The sequence below is a fragment of the Bradysia coprophila genome (genome assembly GCF_014529535.1).
Source record: "Bradysia coprophila strain Holo2 chromosome IV unlocalized genomic scaffold, BU_Bcop_v1 contig_81, whole genome shotgun sequence".
Taxonomy (NCBI): Eukaryota; Metazoa; Arthropoda; class Insecta; order Diptera; family Sciaridae; genus Bradysia; species Bradysia coprophila.
Window position 1 is genome coordinate 70,367 of NW_023503375.1, and position 19,354 is coordinate 89,720.

Here is a 19,354-nt window from a genome sequence, read left to right on the forward strand (position 1 = left end):
CGTTATGATGAGTACACAGTTCCTGAAAAATAGCATACGGTCCACTGGCTGAAAAATGTTTAAAAATTATGTGGAATTACAGTCCAAAGTTACCAATTTACATTCAAATAGAATTCAAATACTGTGCTATTGATAACTTTGGTGAAATATAATTACCGACAGCGTAGAGTTTGTATACCATTAAAGACTTTAATTTAAAGTATAAATTGTTAACTGTGGACTGGAATTCCACAGACTTTTTCAAACTTTTTTCAGCCAGTGGATTCACGATTGTATTCTATTTTTCAGTCATTGTCAACCATTTTTAAGGAACTCGAATTTCTCCATTTTTAAGAAAAATGTTCTGCGAATAGTCTCCATGAGAAACTATTTGGAGTTACTGCGAATAGTCTCCGTGAAGCACTATTTACAGTTCCTGCGAATTGTCTCCATGAACCACTATTTGGAACTACGAATAGTCTCCATGAGCCACTATTTGCAGGTGCTGCTAATAGCATTTTCGTAAAAAAACGCAATTGGCGCGAGCTAGTTATTGTAATAAACTACACGCTGCAAAAATATGGAAGTCATTTGATCTTCTTCTTCAGTTCAATTTTATTTCGAGGGTTCTTTTGAATTTCGACAGGCCGAAATCGGTGCTATTTTTTCCGGGACTTGTATGGCGGATAGTTAGGCTCATATATTTTTGATCTTCCATAACTGGCTGGTGGTAAGCGGCCAAAAGTCGAACAATGAGGTTTCGTAGTCTGGATTTCATTTCCGTAAGGTGATGAGGACACGGACGTGTATGGGCTCGTTGGAAATCTGAGTTCGATTACTCTCGAAGCAAATATTACCTTCATAAAGTTTGATGATAAACGGCCGAAAATATGCCATCCAACAAATTTCTCAGAATCGATGGAACCTCGGTGAACGTTGACGAGGGCTGTGACCTCACTAATGCAATTATTTGATTTATTATGAATCTGGAGGACGTCAGCTTTATAGCAATACCAACATGTAGTAGTTTGGCACGTGACTACTTTCAGATAAAAACTGTGTGTTCCGCCCCGCCAAACTACTACGTATTAGTCATTCTTTAAAGCTGAGGTCCTCCATATTTATAATAAATAATAATTTAGTCAAATAATTGCATTAGGGAGGTCACAGCCATCGTCAAAGTTCACCGAAGTTTCATCGATTCTGAGAATCATCAAACCTTACGAAGGTACTCGAACTCAGATTTTCAACGAGCCCATACACGTTCGTGTCCTCACCACCTTACGGAAATGAAATCCGGACTACGAAACTTCATTTTTCGACTTTTGGCCGCTTACCACCAACCAGTTATGGAAGATCAAAAACGTATGAGACTGGTTTTGGGGCCTAGGCACCAAGGCCTAACTAACTAGCCTGCCTATGATTTGAGACTCCAAATTTAACTGAAAGCTTTGAAAATGTAGTTTTAGCGGGTCATCAAAATTCAGTCGATTTTAAACCAATAATCTTTTTCGATTTTCACTCAAATGGACTGGAATTCTTGGGAATTGGAGCAGTAATTCAGGAAGACAGTTTTCGAAAATTGACGCTGAAATGTCTTCGTTCGAAGTGTTTGTATTGTTGAAAACGATTTAATTTGTCCTCCGTTAACTTTCACGTGGAAATCAAGGGTTAAAAAAAATAATTCAAAGAAATTGGTAACTCATAAGGGGATTTATCGCTTTAAAACTCCTCAGTCCTATTGAGATTTAGAAGAACCTTAGAAGCTCAATCTTAAGCTTTAACTCGAGCCTTTTCTGTTACTATAAAAAAAATGCCGATCTTTCTCAAGCATTCCTATAACCCTTGAAATTTTGACTTTTTCTTTAGTTTTTCCCAAAGTTTTTGACGTAAAATACTAAATATTTCAAATAATTTCAAACTTTAGTAAAAGCCAGTATTCAAAGAGTTAAAACCGGTATTCGGGATCCCGGTATTACCGATATTACCGAAACCGTTTTTACCGAATTCCCTTCCCTAACCGAGTTGCATACAATGTTTTTCTCAAAAAAATCAGCGAAATTTTTACTTTTTGGCACTGAGTTGAGAACATGTTTTTGACCTCGCTTTTGACATGCTTTGAACTTCTCTAGGGTCGAAAGTGGCTCATTACAAACCTAGAGAAAACAACAAAATTGGTTTAGGCTTCAAAGACATGTAAAATTCACTACAAAACGCTGGAAAAAAGTGAAAAGTAGAGTTTTCGTGTATTTATTGAACTCGGCTACGTCTCGGAACAAAAAATTTCACACGAATACTCTACTTTTCTTCTTTTTATTCCTATTCATGTGAAATACTATTTGCGGCACACGATGTATCACACATTTGTCGCTCGGTGGCATACATTACTATTGCGTAACAGTGGACAAAGATATAAAAAGTTCAATCAACACACGAAAACGTGACTTTTCATCACGATTTTGTAATCGTTTTTACTGTAACGTTTTTTGCTCCGCAAGCTTATGTGATACTGTTTTATTTACTACTTTAATGCATTTCAAAAACAGATCAAAAAACATCAAATGATATCATGATATGCTGATCGCCTGAAGTATCAATAATCAAGTCTGATCTGTCTGATAATACCTAAAACCAGAAGCAGAACTAAAAACCTATTCTGCATTTTGTTTGGTCGCAGCGAGTAAGCGAACTTCATTATCACATAATAAATTCATTAAAATAAATTTTTAAAATTTTTCGTTCTCATAGAATGTGTTTCAACATTCACGTTTGAAATGCGTCAAAAAGTGGCAGACTAACATTTGTTGTTTTTCTTTATTTTATCGAAGGTGCCATATGTCTTATTGGATGAAGTGTTTAATATTTAACTTAAAATATCTGTTGCCAGGAGCATTTATTTGCTGTTTAACACAGAAAAGTCACGCGATCTTAATACAACAACATTGTTAAAACAGTTTGTTTGACTTCATAATTTTTGTTTTTTTTTGCAATGTTCTACACTCCACTTTACGTCATTGAAAATCATGTTTTTCTAATACATTCAGATTTTTGTTGCGAAATTTTACTTTTTAGTTTCACAAAAAACTCTAAACCTAACGTCGCCAGTAGATTTCACACAAAAAACCAATTTCGCGTGCGTCAATCGATGAATAAATATTAGACTTTCGCAGTATGTTTTCCAATAATTTGTTTTTGAATCTATAATTACCTCGTCAAATATAGTCATATTGTCAGTAAATATACTCAACATAGATATGGTTCAGAAATTATGGTTTGTTTCGGAGATAAACAAGATTCATGACAAACAAAAGTTGTAAGTTTTGAATATATGAAATCTTCCCGACCAAACTAATGTGCCATTCAATTCTCTTGATTGAAAATATTTCGCTGAAAATTCAATTTAAATTTCTATTACTCGAGACTCAACATTTATGCAAGTTGCTTTTATACGTATAAACAAGTGGAAGTTCATATTTATATGGATGGTTTTAGGAAAAATAAGGAACTGTTCGCAAACACTTGAAGAAGATTTCCTGAATTATATGGTAAATCTGCAACCAACCCATCTCCTAATTAATTTCCTCATTAAAAAATCAACCCGTCGTTTACATACAAATCCAAGCACTGCATTGCTAATTGTCCTAGTTTCACCAGTAAATTTACGTTGCATTGACATTGAATAGATGGAGCTGCTCACTAAGCCCCCAGGAAATTAGTTTTAACGCTCATACGACACATCCCTTTCGGGAGCAGTGTAAATGAAGAATCATTTTTTCCCCGCTCTGAAATTTCTTATTGATAAAATGAGAAACCGTGTCCCACCATTTACGAAAGTTGTCACTCGGATGGATACTTTACCCTTCCCCTTCGACATCGCAATTATTAGTTTTTCTCAAAATGGCCGGCGAATCACGATATGATCATTAAATCAGTTAGTTTTGCTCTTTAAACTAATTTTCTAAATGGTTGGTGCAAAATCTATTACTTCATTAGTCTTAACACACATTTTCCTTTTTATAACAAATGACCCCCAAGTCCCATAAAAACTAAAATATGCTAAAATCGAATAACAATACCAATAGAAAAGGCCAGTAAAGGTCTTAACAACCCTACATGGATTTCCCGCAATGTTGTTGGTAAAATGAAAGAAATGTCACTTACAGCAAAAACTATTACCATGTCTTGTGTCTGATGTTCCTTCAATATTAAAATGTCTGACAAAAATAAATTGAAAATAGTCTAAGACGTCACGCAGCAATTTAATTATATCGGAACAAATTTCTACAAACAACTTTACCAGCAATATTACTGGTGAATTGATGCTGCTATTTTCAATATATTCGCTTTAGATCAGGAAAGATTGAGATGCGGAATGTTTATTACCTCACTTGAAAATTATTTGCGATCTACCTTTTTGAGGCATTATAACTAGCAACTAAACATTCACAAAGCATACACCACACTATCAAATTTATCTACATAAAGTGCTTTTAAACCTCCATAATTCGGGAATTAGGCAAGGGAAATCCTTTATCGATATTCAAACCATGTGCACATTTTGCGATCGAACGAACGAAAAGAAAGAAAGTGAGAGAGAGAAAAACAATTCCATTTTTCAATGTTTTATTGCGAAAATAAACAAATAATTTCCATTATTCATATTCATGTTGTTAAATAAAATAAAAAAAAAATCGGAAAAACCCCATTTTCGATAAAAATTTTCCAATTTCTTTTTAAATTTAATTCCTCCAACATTTTTCATATTTCGTGACTTTCCCCAATTTTTATTGCTCAACCCGTAAAAAACGTGTTATTATTTTATTTGTTTACCCTGGGGAAGTTTGGTTTCTTTATTAAACACACATACATATCCAATATACGCATACAGCGTACAATATACGTACATACGATCTGTGCTTATGATTGTGTTCATGTCCTTCCATCTTTTTCGTAGACGGGTAGGTTAAGGTAATGTGTACCAAACATTCGTTCGCATTTATTGTAAACGACGTCGTCGTCTTCATCGTACCTTTGAGCTTCAACGAAAGTCTATACGCTTTTCCACTAAATTCTATATTGTGTATAACTCACAATAACGTAGGGTATACAATATTATAACAGAAATACCTATATTTCATATATCACTTTACAAAATTAAAATTAAATATTTTATTACGATTTTTTTCTTCGGTGCCATCATAATTCTATATACGAAAAAAACATTATGATGGCGCACATTAATTTAGAATGGTTTTTTCTTTAATATTTCATGGAAAGCACATATTCGCTCTCACTCGTTTTTTGTTCTTCTTTGTTGTTGTTGTTGTTGTTGTCGTCGTTAGTATTTTAATTTTTCCGACATGAATTTAATAAGAAACCAACAAAAAAAGGTTTGCCTTGCGTATATGTAATTTGGGAAAACGTTTTCCTTGGCCCCGACATATATAATGCAATTCCTAGTTTGGTGTTTTACATTCGTATAAACGCCTGTCATTCATTTTTACCATGATGCTCACGTCAATTATTATAATTATGTTTAAAATGTGATCGTGAAGATGTGTGTTCTTATTTGTTCTATACTTTCATTGTGTACCCTACACAGTCACTTCAATCACTTCGCATTCTGGAGTGCAGTGGGCGACTTTAAATTGAAATGAGTGACGCATTTTCTTTCAACTGGTTTCCAACTGGTCCACTCATACAAACAAATGTGCTAATACTTGTTTATACGGGTAAATAATGTGCACGCATTCGCGTGGTAATGGTAAAACCTTATGTGGATCAGCTGAAACGAAATACGTCACTCATTATACGCCGCAAGAACAATAGTAGGTTACAGTGCATGCTGCGAAAATGATTCATTACATGGGGGAACAATTTTGAGATACGAGCAACTCACAAGTGTGTGTTTAAGCGCCAAGGTTTGAAAACTGTTATTTTGACAAGGGTAGAGTTTGCATATCCGAGCCGAAGGCGAGGTATGTAACTACCCGCGTCAAAATAACAGTTTTCAAACCGAGGCGCTTAAACACACACGCGTGAGTTGCGAGTTTCAAAATTGTTTCCCCAAGTAATGAATCATGGCAGCAGCTTGCACTGTATTCTATTTTATTGCTTGTCCAAGCGAAAATTGATTCTTACATATCAATTCCTTAACGCAGTAACAACGAATCTAGTATTCCGCCGAACCCTCCGAAATTGGCTCACACGTCTACGAAGAAAGAAATCCCGAAAACAACACTAATGTTATGTTGGTATTGTTACAGCAGTAATCTCAATACACGTCACAACGGTCACAACAGTCGGCTTGTCACTGAATTGTTTTTCCGTTTCAGGATAATGCATTAATTTTGTTGTTGTCGTTATTTAGAATAAAAATTTTGCAGTGAAGTGAAGTGAATAATGTCTAACATAAGCAAAGTGTTTAGTGTTCTCGAATATAAGTGAAAAATACGCAACTAAAAGTGTTTGCCATGTGTTCATTACAAACATTGAATTTATTGCTGGAGCAAAAAATGGCTGACACTTTCAGTTTTGTGATTTTCTTTTCGAAATAATTCAAATGCTTTTGCGACATTCAACTCACGCCACTGGAAAATTTGTGTTCAAAAACACAAAACATCAATAATTATTTTCTTTTTTTCTGTTGGAAGGCATTAAATATTTCAGATGATGCATTCTCCTTCATCTGGCTGCACCCCGCGAAAACTCGTTTTACGTGAATGACTGTGCACCCCGCGAAAATAGAGATTCCTTGACGATAGTGTCACACAAATATCCCTCATGTAATCGACCATTTTCGCAGGGGCCAAATTGATATGTAAGAATCAATTTTCGCTTGGGGCAAGCAATAAAAACATTTTGTAGTCATCTGTATGACAGCAGCAACAAAAATGTAAAGACAGTGGGCTCTGGTTAATTCCATCTTATATAAGGAAACTTATGGTAAAACTAATGAAGTAAAAGATTTCGTAAAAACTTCGATCAAAGAAAGTAATAGAGCAAGTAATTGGCAAGTAAATCGTTCTGAACTTTTTATTATATCTGTCACCTTAAATAAGCTCTCATTGTCTTTCATTTTGATGTCGTTTGCGGCAATTAATGCAAATTTACATAAAATTACGGTCACTGTTTTGGGACTTTTTTTTTGTCAAAATTAGGGGGACTTACTTACAAAGTACGGCTTCGCCTCGTAAGGACCAGCTCACCACTAATCCTGAAAAGTTCCACTTTTCATCACTCGTAACAAAAGTAGTAATATTTTCAACTCATTGACGAAACGTGAAACTTTCATTGCCATTTTTGAGAAAAACGTTGTAAGCAACTCACTGATAAATGTTCTTTAGGTACACAATGTGTACACACCTAGATCTAATTCCTACAAAAGCATTTATCATTCGATGATATAAATAACTATTCACCAGCCCTTCGATCTTACAGCTTAAGAGAATTTTGCTGGAATTATTATCCCGTAAGTTTGAAGACGTAGACATAGGATGAAAGCTACAGTTTCAAAATTAAGTGTAAAATTTTAAATTCTTTTGCACCGCTACATATTCTTAGCCTCAGATTCATCATCACCATTCGAAAACAAGAATTTTCTTCTTTTTAACTACATCGTATTTTGGTCAACAGCGTCATTAACAAATGCAACGCACCTGTTGGTTGAAACGTTTTTCTGTATCAGAAATTTAGCTGTTTTCTCTTATTGTCGTCTTAGTGACTCAAGAGCGAATGTGGTTAACAAATAATTTTTATTGGATTCGCTTACGAAATAGGCGATAAAATTTCAGTATCTACGTTAATCACTGGTGATGTACGTATGATGGTTAGTATTACAGAACATTATAACCGCAACGAATTGAAGCAAGGTGAAACCAACTCTTCTTTTTGTATTGTTTTTCACATGGTTTTTAAACCTTTTAGTCATTTCTTATCAACAACAATGACGACAATTAGCGATTAGTTCTGGCTCGTGTTCTTCTTTATAGTAAAATGTATGATATAACAAATGAAGTAAAAGATCTCATATCAAAACACAACCGGATACTTTAAACAAAAGAAGTAACGGATTCCAGAGTTCACAAGCTCTGGTAAATTTAACAGATGACGCTTGTCGTTTCTAATTAGGTTATATGTAGACCAGAAAAACAGTAATTATTGTGCAGCATAAGTTTTCGTCATTACGGAACATGATCTAAAAATTGTGCAAGAAATCACTTTAAAATAGCGTGTAGCTCAATAATAATTTACTGTAATTAATGACGCGATGTTCATTGTTATCCGCGAATGTTTTATGGAAAAGCCACAACTCATCCTCTCATATTAAACCGAATTTTGATAGAAAATTAATTAAATTTTATCTAAATTTATTCATGTTTAACAAGTCTCATAAATCACATTTGTTTTACAAAGCAATATTATATATATGTGTAGTAACAGTGGTGCATTGACACGTTGTTAGGGGACATACATACACATCCTACATTATTATACATCGATACAGCTCCCGCACATCATTTTATTTAATTTTAAACTTTATTTATGAATCTCTTTTCTGCAAATTTCCACTGAAATATTTTGTTTGTCGAGTATGCCATTTCGTCTCGAATTGATGTTTTATCAAAGCAAAGAACAAAAACATTCTGTAAATTAAAATTTTGAAATTTTATGCACCGAATGCACTTTTCAGTCTCAAGTTTTGAACGGATGTTTTATTTAAAAAAATTAAAAATTTCATACAGTTTCTGGTGTATATCCGTTCATGAATAAAAAAAACGTTACTTTTACTTCAGAAAGCTAATTAGAGCTGTGTTTGAAGTTCTCCCTCATTTTTTTTGTTGTGCAGAACTGTTAACTAATTTCATTTATTTAGCAAACTGAAAAATGATAACTCGTTTAGGGCATCTACATCTGCATCAGTATGTCGCATATTGTCAGTAGCGATATTCGTTTGCATCAATTATCTTTATGGCAAGGTCTACAAAATGCATAAGCGAAATATGGGATCGGAATGATTGAAATGGAGAAAGCTTGGATATTGTGTACTACCAGGAGTAAATCATTTCGGCATGCTCATCTAGCAATAGCTGGTTTTCTTTCAGCTGCGTATAAAGAGAACAAATAAAAAACAAACAAATATATAACAATGTTTGCCAGCTGCTACAAAACCAGCTGTTGCTAGATGTGCGTCGACGAAAAGCTTTCGATTTACCAGTCGACTTTCCATAGAACTTGTAATTTCCGCACTTCTTGGACTAAATGGTACTAAATGGGACTAAATTTACGAAATGGTACAAAGTGGTACTAAATGGTATTAAATGGGTTTAAAAACAGGCACAAACTGGCCATACTGGGCGTTCGGGCGATTCCCGAAGGGCCTTTTGCCTTAGTCGGGCGAATTCCCGACGAGGCCTTTTTTGAATTTCAACCATTTATTGTTTAAACAAATAAAGTCCATTTTAGCGAACATGGACAAAATCTTTAATTTCCTATTGAAATTTTTCTACTGAGGCCTTTCCGTTAATTCTTTCTTCGATTTCTAATCAAAATTTTCCTACTGAGGCATTTCCCTCAATTTTTTCTATGCTTCCCAATCGAAATTTTTCCACTGAGGCCGTTCTGTTTGTTTTCCAGAAATGTCTTTGTAAGAAAATTTTGTTTGGAAATCTAAAAAAAATTAATAGAAAGTCCTCAGTAAGAAGTCGAAGAAAAAATTGAGAGAAAGGCCTCTGTAAGAAAAGTTTGTTTGGAAATCGTAGAAAAAATTGAGAGTAAGGCCTCAGTAGGAAAATTTCGATTGGAATTTAAAGAAATATTAACAGAGCGAAATTTTTTAAATACATTTTTCGATGGTTGTACATTTTTAAATTCCCCTCGAAAATTTTTCTTTGAGCTATTTCCACAATCTTTTTTTTTTAATTTTGCACCGCCAAATCGCTGCGCCCTAGGCAAATGTCCCAATTGTTCGTGTGATGTGGCGGAACTGTGTGATTCACTTACACTGTGTAAATTACACTAAATTTTCAGTCATAAGAATCGAGGGCCTAGTTTGAAAAAGTTGCCCGAACGGAAGGGCCTTTTCACTTTTTCCCCGAAGCGCTTTTTTGAGCCAGTCCGGGCCTGTTTAAAAATACTAAATAGGTCTAAATGTCTAAATAGACCCACTCGGTGTCCAAATCGTATGAAATTTAATGGACTAAATGGATTAAATTGAAGCACTCCCTAGAGGAAGTATTCCCATTTCATTCCGTTATGAATCAGTTCCACTTAGCCCAAGAAGAACGGCATCGCTGGGTAAATTTCAAGTTTTTATTAATAATTAAAAGTGAAAATCAAAACCTCTCTATTGTGATCGCACTGTGACATCACTTGAATTTATTGGTTTATCTTGTGTTTGTGACGGTATGGAATTATCAATATTATTAACTTCTTCTTCAAAAACTTCAAATGGAAATATGAAATTGAAATTTTTCTTCTTTCTTCTTTTAAATCTTTGTAAATAATTTATTTTACTATCTATTGACAGTTGCTTATTCGTTTGGATTGGGTATGGTTGTCTAAGTACAAACGTATTGAATTTGGATACTTTCTCTTTTGCTTTGGCATCATGAACAGATACTACATATTTTGTGCTTTGAACGTCTTGTTGCTCATAAGATTTGCTTCTGAAAAGCGCCTTTGTAGTTCCATTGAAATTTGTATTATTCGAATAGATAAATACATGGGCAAGTTTTCCATTTGCATAACTATTAATAATACGACGAATGACGACGACATGGGCATATCCGTGAGAGATTTTTCGTCTGAAAAATCAATCAAAATCGTCAAATTAACTAAGCATTTCAAAATTCATTTTCTTCAGTATTTTAATCGAATCTGTTACTTAATTTGATCGATAGATTGGAACAAAATTCTTTTACTTCATTATTTTAACGTACATTGTGCCATAAACGACCTTAAAAGCCCACAGTTCACCGTTTATTTTTGTCGACATTTCGTATAACAGATGTATTCGATGATGTATCGTGATTAAACAATCCAAACCAAACCAAAGCATCTACCTCTATTATTAGGTGCTTTGCCAAAACTCAAATAAATTTACAATCAAGGGAAAAACTACATTTTCAAAGCGAAACTAATCAAATATATCAAATACTCAAAGATTGAGCATACGGCATTTTTTACGTTGCGCTTTAGCAACGGACTACACAAACTCTCACGTGACCAAAACCACTCAACAGAACACATTTTGCTATTCCCGTACCACTACTAATTATCACGTAAAGTGAATTGTGATGGAAACATCCATAGAAAGGAGCTCGGTGGTGGCCATCTTCAGTTGCTCCACCGGCTCTTTCACAATACAGTAATCGAACGGAACAGTTTGAATTAAATGTTTAGTTCCTTCGAGTAAGAAAGCTTGTGATATGCAATATCGAAATGGCATACATTGGAGAAACACTGGAAATCTTTTTACCCCTCACATAGTGAAAAAGCCAAACACAACACCGAACGTAATTACAGCGAAAAACCTCTGACAAATAGCGGAATCACAATACCTTATCACTATTCTCCATGTCGGACCAAACGCCAGACGGAATCTTTCAACAAACAAAACTATCGAAGAAACTTAACAAATCTTTATTACTACAAAAAACGGCAGCCAAAAATTCTCTAACCTAACCAGGCCCGGACTGGCCATATGGTGAATTCGGGGGATTCCCGATGGGCCTTTCGCCCCGGTCGGGCAAAGGCCCGAATGAGCCTTCTAAGATTCTCACTAATATATATTACTTTTATCATTATTCGTTCCATCCAATAACGAAAACGCAAAAATTTCTTTTAGGATTTTAAATCACAGTTTTTATTGAATGATTCGGAGGCTATAACGACGAAGAATTTTCCATAGTTTTGGTAGCAGGAAGTCAAATCACTTCGGCACTTTAGAACTTGGAAATATTCTATATCTGGGCCCAAAAGCTTTTATCCGGGCCCAAAAACGCTAGCCTGGCCTTGCTTGGCCCAACGGATTTTATCATGGCCGAAAGGATTCTATCAGGGCCCAAGTGAAGAAATATTTGACTCAATATTCCAACGGTTGAAAAAAGAATAAAAAAAGTTCGCCTGCGGCGCTGCTTAGATGTTCAAAATTATCTACGCTTTCTGTAGATTCGTAGATTGGGAAAGAATTTTCGATTTTTTGTCTTTCCGCCTTGTTGGCGTTGGAAAAACTTTAATTGATCAGAATTTTTAAAGAAAAATTGGGAAAAATCTGCCTGGTGAGCTCTCATAGTTATGATATTTAGTTAACGAAGTATCGATTTTTCAGGTGACTCAAAAGGTCATAGATGAATTAGTCAATTTATTGAAAGATGAACTCAACGGTTCAATGACATATTCCGAAGTGTCTTGAACACGGGCATGGAAATAATGCGGTAGCCTGGTTACCGGGAATTTTTTGGGGTTACAATGAGGTTACCGGGAAATTTTGCATCCGCCGAAGGTGAAAACTTTTTTTAGTTTACAAAGTTGGAAAAACTCATCGGAAAGCACTTATCTGGAGGTCCATATTAGCAGGAAGCCCTAATTGGGGAGCTTCTATCAGCAGGAAGTACTCATCGGGAAGTTCTTTACATCAGGAAGTACTTATCGGGAAGTCTATTAGCGGGAAGAGCTACCACAGCGGAAAAAACTTATTGGGAAGTATTTTACTGATCCGATTCGATTTTATTATATCGTTAGTTATAATTCCCGATGATTACACTTGATGACTACCTATACTACTGATAAGCTTTTCTTCTGGTGAGACACTTCCCTGTAGGATGTATAACTTGATCAAATAAAAATTTCGCCTGCGCCGCATTTTTCTTTCTCTCTTAAGTAAACGAATGCTCGAGGTAAAGTTTCATCAAGACTCTAGCGCAGTTTTAAAGGCGGATACTATTTGTTGCACCATCAAAAACCAATTTAAAAAAAACTAGGTCGCTACGCTCGTGAATTAACTTTTAACACTCCATGTTAGTTTTCAAGAAAGATCGAAATCATACTGAAGTATCTTGTCAGATTTAAAGAAAATCTACAGAGCTTTTCTCCAATTCATGTGTATACCTGTAAGAAAGCACCGACAAATGTGACTCCACTCGCTCTAAAGTCAGCATGAAAGTCTCGAAAAGCCCCTGGAAATTATATTGACGCCACCGGGAAGTTGATTGCAAATAACCGGGAAACTTTCATCATAATTCTCGGTTACCAGGAAGTTTTGACTTAGTTACCGGGAAGAAAACATTTTTTCCATCCCCGCTTGAATATCGTCTGTTTTTTCGATTCGGCGTTAAATATCCTGCTATGTGTTAAAGAATCGTGTAGAAACTCCCTAGCAGTTTACACAGGGACATACAAAGTTTCTAGTTTTAAGATTGTACAATGAGAGGTGACTACTCTAAAATAACTGCCGCGCTTGCGAATAATCACCGCTGGATTGTCCCATGCGCTGGAGCAGTTAAGGGTTCTGAGAAGTGAACTAGAATGTTTTGAAAACAGAAAATTGAAAAACTTTCACGCTCGCTTCGCTCGCGATAATTTCATTGCTACTTATTAGTTATTCTCGTAGCAGCTTATCGATTCGTAGTTTTACCTTTACAAGTACATTCCTTCATGAATTACAAATTTGGAATCTTTCCCTTGTAGGGCTCAGCCCCCTGCCAGCTGACTCTTGCTACGAGCCTGAAAACAATATGGGCACCGGCTCGCTTAAATTCATCGTGCAAGTCAGAATCAAATTACTGTTTTGTAGTTCGAGTGATGAAAATGATATAAATTATGAGCAGATACAGTCGTATGAGAAAATGGGCCTTATTCGAAACAGTTGCCCGAATACATGGGCCTTATGAGTTTGTCCCCGATGGGCTTTTTCGAGCCAGTCCGGCCCTGAACCTAACAACCGGAATGACTTTTTCACAATAAAAAATCTTTCAAATTCAAAATCAAAGCTCACTCAGAAAACAGAAAATTGAAAATTAATGACGAAGAAAAAAACTCGAAATTAAAAAAGAAGAAAATCAGAAACTAAGAACTGCAAACTGAAAACGAACCGAAATTCTAAAAAGAACTGAAAAACATTGAGAAAGAAAAAAGGAAACAATGAAAAAGCGACCTGAACGGCAACCACAAAAATCAACGCGCGTTCAAAGGACTTTACTAATGCACTTCGCAAATTGCGACATCTGTACCGTTCCAACTTCGTCAATCACTTCATACGTAGAAATCTTTCACTTCTTCATTTCATTTCTTTCTTCATTTCCATTGGAGGCTTCTGACCGGTCATCATCTGCTTGATTTTCCATCAATGATGTGTCAGTAGAGTCTATGCCACTTGAGTCGGTTTCTTTCGTGCTTATGAAACCGGAATCATCGTTTTTCGTAGAGCCTGACCAATTCAAAACACTAGTGTCACCTTGTGGAGTTGTGAATTCTTCTTTCATTGTTTGGAGAAGAAGATTCTCATGATATGGCACGCATATCACGTCTATCAGCAAAATGCAACGACGATACATGAACAAGAACATACATAATACAAAAATAAGAAATGGGTTCTTACTGGTCCCATCTTACATTGGAAAATGTGCATTACATTAATTAAGTAACAGATTTTACGTGTTACAGCGAAATAATCTACGATTTGCTCATGAAATATGCATTTACATTGTTTAATCACGTAACGTCATACAGTACGTAACGAGTATTGGTACATTACTTATCAATGAGACAAATGATGATCAGAGCCGAGGCCGAGGCCGGTAAACACACAAGAATCATCTATCATTTTGCAAAGGAGGTATTTTACTCAAAAATTTACGGTGACGTCAAAACACCTAGCAAAATAATGGAGTATTTGGTATGTCAAAATGCCATACTCTACATAATACCATTTCTTTGCTGGGGTCTTTGCCGTCGTAAATAGAATTTCATGAGAAGCATTGTCCGATAAAACATAAAAACACTAAAATTCAAAGTCTATTTAGAGAAAAAAATCGAGGCTCTACTCTGTACACACTAGGTCTTACTATAAAAATATTCTACAATCGAAACAAACAAAGGCCAAAATTACTGCCGACAGTAATAATGCAACACACACGTCCGCAAAATTAGGCGGATCTGTTCTGTGGAATAACCTGCTTGTGTTCAAATATTTACGTTCTCCAATTTTCGCTTAAAATAAAATTACAATTTTTTCTTCGCAAAGCGATTGTGTCGCTTAAGCTAAAATAATTATGGAACACATTTTATATCGAAATGTTAACAGACTGAAATATCTCTGGCACCGAAATTTTCAATATATCCAGCGACAATGACTATCCGTTTTTCGTGAACCAGACTGGTAGATGTTGAACGCAATATGTTTTTTTTTGCACATTATTTCTGAGAGCATGATAGTAAGTGCGTATGTTTCAGATAATGTAAACAGTAGCCGAAATTTTCGTTTTCACTTGCCTCTTCTAGGTATTTTTTTGTGATACTTTTTTTCGTTCAATAGACTTGTAAAGCTAACATAGGAATGCACTTGTGTCGATGGATGGCAGACATAAAAAAATTCTATTTTAGAAGTATGAAGCAAATTTCAGATGACAATATTTTCTCTGTATATATTTATTCAGCGGACCATTCATAGGCGGACCACGTACTAATCAACGGTGCAGCCAGTGATACCATACACTTGTTTGAAAATACACAATTAAAGCATAGATGATTGTAAAGCGATTTCCAAACATTTTTTTAGCTCGATCCTCTTTCATTTCTTTCCAGAAATATGGATGGATGGCATTACTTCAATACTTCAAAAGGTATCTGCCAGCTTCCCTTGCAGCCATCGCACCAATTTTTTGTAACTATTCTATTAACAGATCAAAAATACTTTCATAGATGGAAGCAAAGCACTGACAGTACGTTGATGGAAGTAATAGACCAGATAATAGTACTGGTGATATGCTATCCGTCTGTAACAGGTTAATAGTATTTTACATGACTAGGGATAAAAATATAAAAAGTAGAGTTTTCGTGTGAATTTTGTTGATCCGAGGCGAAGTCAAGGTCAATAAACACACGAAAACGAGACTTTTTACTTTTATCCCGAGTTATGTAATGGATTTTACATGCTGAGGGCGTCGAAAGGCGTGCTTCAAACATGAAAAGTACGGTTTTCGGCGCATGTAGCATGTAAAAGATGTTGGGCAAGCACAACATGCACAAAGAGACTTTGACGGGCGGTGGTCATAGAACGGGAGAATCATCAAATTTAGCTTGGGTTTGTATGGATATTGGTGGCTCACAAATAATTAATTTGTTGCTGGAGTCAAACTGAACAGAAAGTATTTTTTTCCATATTGGATGAATATTATTTAAATTATCGTTGAGGTGTCAGCAACGCCATCTGTTATAATTTTTTTGGTGAATGTAAGGTACTGTTGATATTCTTAAAATAACTGAAAATAATTTCCTTATTTCTCTATAATATGTCGATACTTTGACATTTTAATGGAAGTTCTGCTGTGTAACCTTAGAATGTACAAATAAGTTGAAAATCTATTTGTCGTCGCTGGATGTGCATTGCCAAAGACCCTAGCATAATAGGAGTATACTATCACTGTCAGAGTTTGACCTTTAGTGAGATGACTTTTAAAAAATGTAAAATTACTCGGTACACTGTCGTGACCTACTCCTCTACTTTGTTTCTATTACTATATTTGGTGCTTTGATATACTGTCCAGAAATACCACAAAATCCTGTTCCATTGTGTTCCTAATTTTGCATTATTTCCCCCTCGTATAGAAAACATTTACCATCCGACAATATTGTTTGTTTCTATAAAAAGGCGAGTTTGTTTTCAATTTCAGTTTACTTTTGAATTTTTATAGATGAAAAATTTCTCGGAAAAATTTTGTCAATCAATAAAAACAGACGATTTTCCGATCGCAGAATTTTATTTTAATTTCTGTAACGCAAAAAAAACGGCCATCTGTGAGCAAGACCTAACACTCATATCGGGAGACACTTTTTTATTTCATATTCCTCAAGTTTCCTCACCTTTGGTATAATTTAACGTTTTTTTTTTAAATCCCTTTCAATGCTTTTGATGTTCAAATAGATGATAATAAAAGTCGACGTAGAATGTTTTTTTTTCGCCAGGGTATTTTTCAAGTTATTAAAACGGAACTTTTTTCATTAAACCACAAAAAAATCTTTTCTTTCTTTCTACATTTTATCATAAGCAAACAAAAATGCTATAACGAATTACTTATTCATAAAATGCATAAATCTCCCAATAAAGAGTGATATGAATAATTTATCAAATTTATTTAAATTATAAAAAAAAAACGAAGACGAAAACCAAGTAGAAAACTCATCCCAAAATTGATTCGTGGTGCACACGCGATGATGGTTTAAAATGGCTTACATTATTTTGCGAATAAAAAAAATTTCCATTAACCCATTTGTGTAAACTTTTGCTACTAGCAAATATTTACACAAATGGTCTCTCTTTACGACCGAGAACACTGTATGCTGTATACGTATTAAATGAACAGAAAAATTTAATAAAAGGAAGATGTGAGAACAAAAAAATTATTTAAAAAAAAAGAAACTTGTTTGCTGTCAACAAAACGATTTTCTTTAAAAGACGACACCACCACGGAGTTGCCAGTCAGTTTTCTTAAAACATCTGAACCATGAACAAGTTTACGATAATACTTTTGACAAGCTTCCTTACTCTCATTCAGGTAGAATTTTTTGTTCAACATTGTGACCATAGTTTGTGCAAGTATTTTAAAGCGGAAAAATATTCAAAATTTAACAAAACTTTATAGATCGCAAATGCATTGCCAGTGCCAGGCGCTAATGCTATGCATGAGGCAGCCATACATAGAGAGCCGATAAAGGATAATGCACCTGAACCTACGGATGACCAACCGATTGAAACAAATGACTCCCCGGTGGAATGTACGGTAGGCGATGAAGACGCTGGTGGAGAAGTAATCGATGATGATCAAGGCAACGAAAACGGACAGGAGAACACAAATGGAGACGATAGCGAACGCGGCGAAAAGGGTACCGTGTCAAGTTATCGTAATATGGAACATTTGGTACATGAAGCTATCCGCGATCATTTGGGCCACCATTTCGAATTCGATAGTATGTCTGCAGAAACCGAGCAACAATTGTACGAAATGTTTTGTGAAATGGAAATAATTCCAGCAGATGAAAGAATATGAGGCAGTTGGTTAAAAGGTGAGAACTATTTGTGTTCTAGCAGATAGTTAATGGAAGTATCACGTTGATTATACACGAAATTGTTGGTCGCTTTTTTATCTGATTAAAACTTGTGATGTTTTTTGTTTACCTCAGTCCTCTTTTTGTTTTTATTTCGAAATCGGACCATCGTTATATTTGCGTCCCAACCAATGATACTAATCTGGTACTACTGAAGCCCAGGTACAATTCTTTCAGCTCATTTACTATGCGCATCATAAGACTCAACTTCACATCTCGAAATGATGTATGATTAATGAATTGTGTAAAACAAATGAGGTTGATTCTTTTTTCCTGGAAAAATATATCCCATTCGTAGAAAGGATTAATAACTGTTCTGGGGGTTAGTTTGATGTGTGTTCCCTCTTTATTTGCTTGGGTTGACTGTTTGCTAGCAAATTCCGCACTCTATTTTGCTGTTATTTAGTGAAAAGGTTTTTCAGTTGCGGTTTTAGTTTTCCAGTTTCCATTCGGTCATGAAGAGTTTATTATTACAGCAATCTTGTTTAGATTAAAAGGGTTTAGATTATTATAATGTGTGCGTATCTAGAGTGCGTACTGGAAAAACAATTTATTTTGTTTCAAATTAATGGCGTACTTAATCATTCATATCATGTGTCTGTGCTGTGTACAAAACCTTGGCCGTTAGAGTATACGGACTTGTTTTTGAACTAACATCATACGCGGGGCAAAAGTTGCAGTCGAAATGGTGAGTACTTGTACAGATTCGTTCAGCTAAAGCTGTAGATCAAATCTTATGAACCTACTTCTGTCGATGCATGGACGATCACTAAATGAACGACCACGATGACCTCATATGTCAATAATCTACTATTACCGACGCTTTCTTTATTTTAAAGTACTAGAATTGTAGCTTTGTCCTATTTACATGTTCTGTTATGGTCTCCTCTAATACTCATCAGATGGATCTTCTGGTCGAAATGGCAGGCCGAAAACAATATCGCAGACCGTAACCATCCGATTACTATCTTCAATAAAAGTCAACGTGGTGCGCCTCGAACTGTCTACAGTCTAAACCAGTGATTATGTCCGACTTCGCGCGCGCTAGTTT

General features: G+C 35.3%; 1 protein-coding gene and 1 long non-coding RNA gene across 2 annotated transcripts; both read left to right on the forward strand.

Moving 5' to 3' along the window:
• The first annotated feature begins 9,327 nt into the window (after nt 1-9,327).
• On the forward strand, nt 9,328-9,948 carry LOC119072147. Its single transcript, XR_005086794.1, has 2 exons — nt 9,328-9,619; nt 9,758-9,948. It is a non-coding gene; the product is annotated as an uncharacterized LOC119072147 (long non-coding RNA).
• Nucleotides 9,949-17,598: 7,650 nt separating this feature from the next.
• Nucleotides 17,599-18,377, forward strand: LOC119072231. The gene is made up of 2 exons (XM_037177401.1): nt 17,599-17,753; nt 17,841-18,377. The coding sequence occupies exons 1-2, from the start codon at nt 17,703-17,705 to the stop codon at nt 18,243-18,245; spliced, it is 456 nt and encodes a 151-aa protein (XP_037033296.1). The 5' UTR covers nt 17,599-17,702; the 3' UTR covers nt 18,246-18,377.
• Nucleotides 18,378-19,354: the final 977 nt, after the last annotated feature.

Coding starts and splice junctions, on each gene's coding strand:
- LOC119072231 (XM_037177401.1), top strand. CDS start 17,703: ATGAACAAGTTTACGATAATACTTTTGACAAGCTTCCTTACTCTCATT. Junction 17,754..17,840: donor GCTTCCTTACTCTCATTCAG/GTAGAATTTTTT, acceptor AAAACTTTATAG/ATCGCAAATGCATTGCCAGT.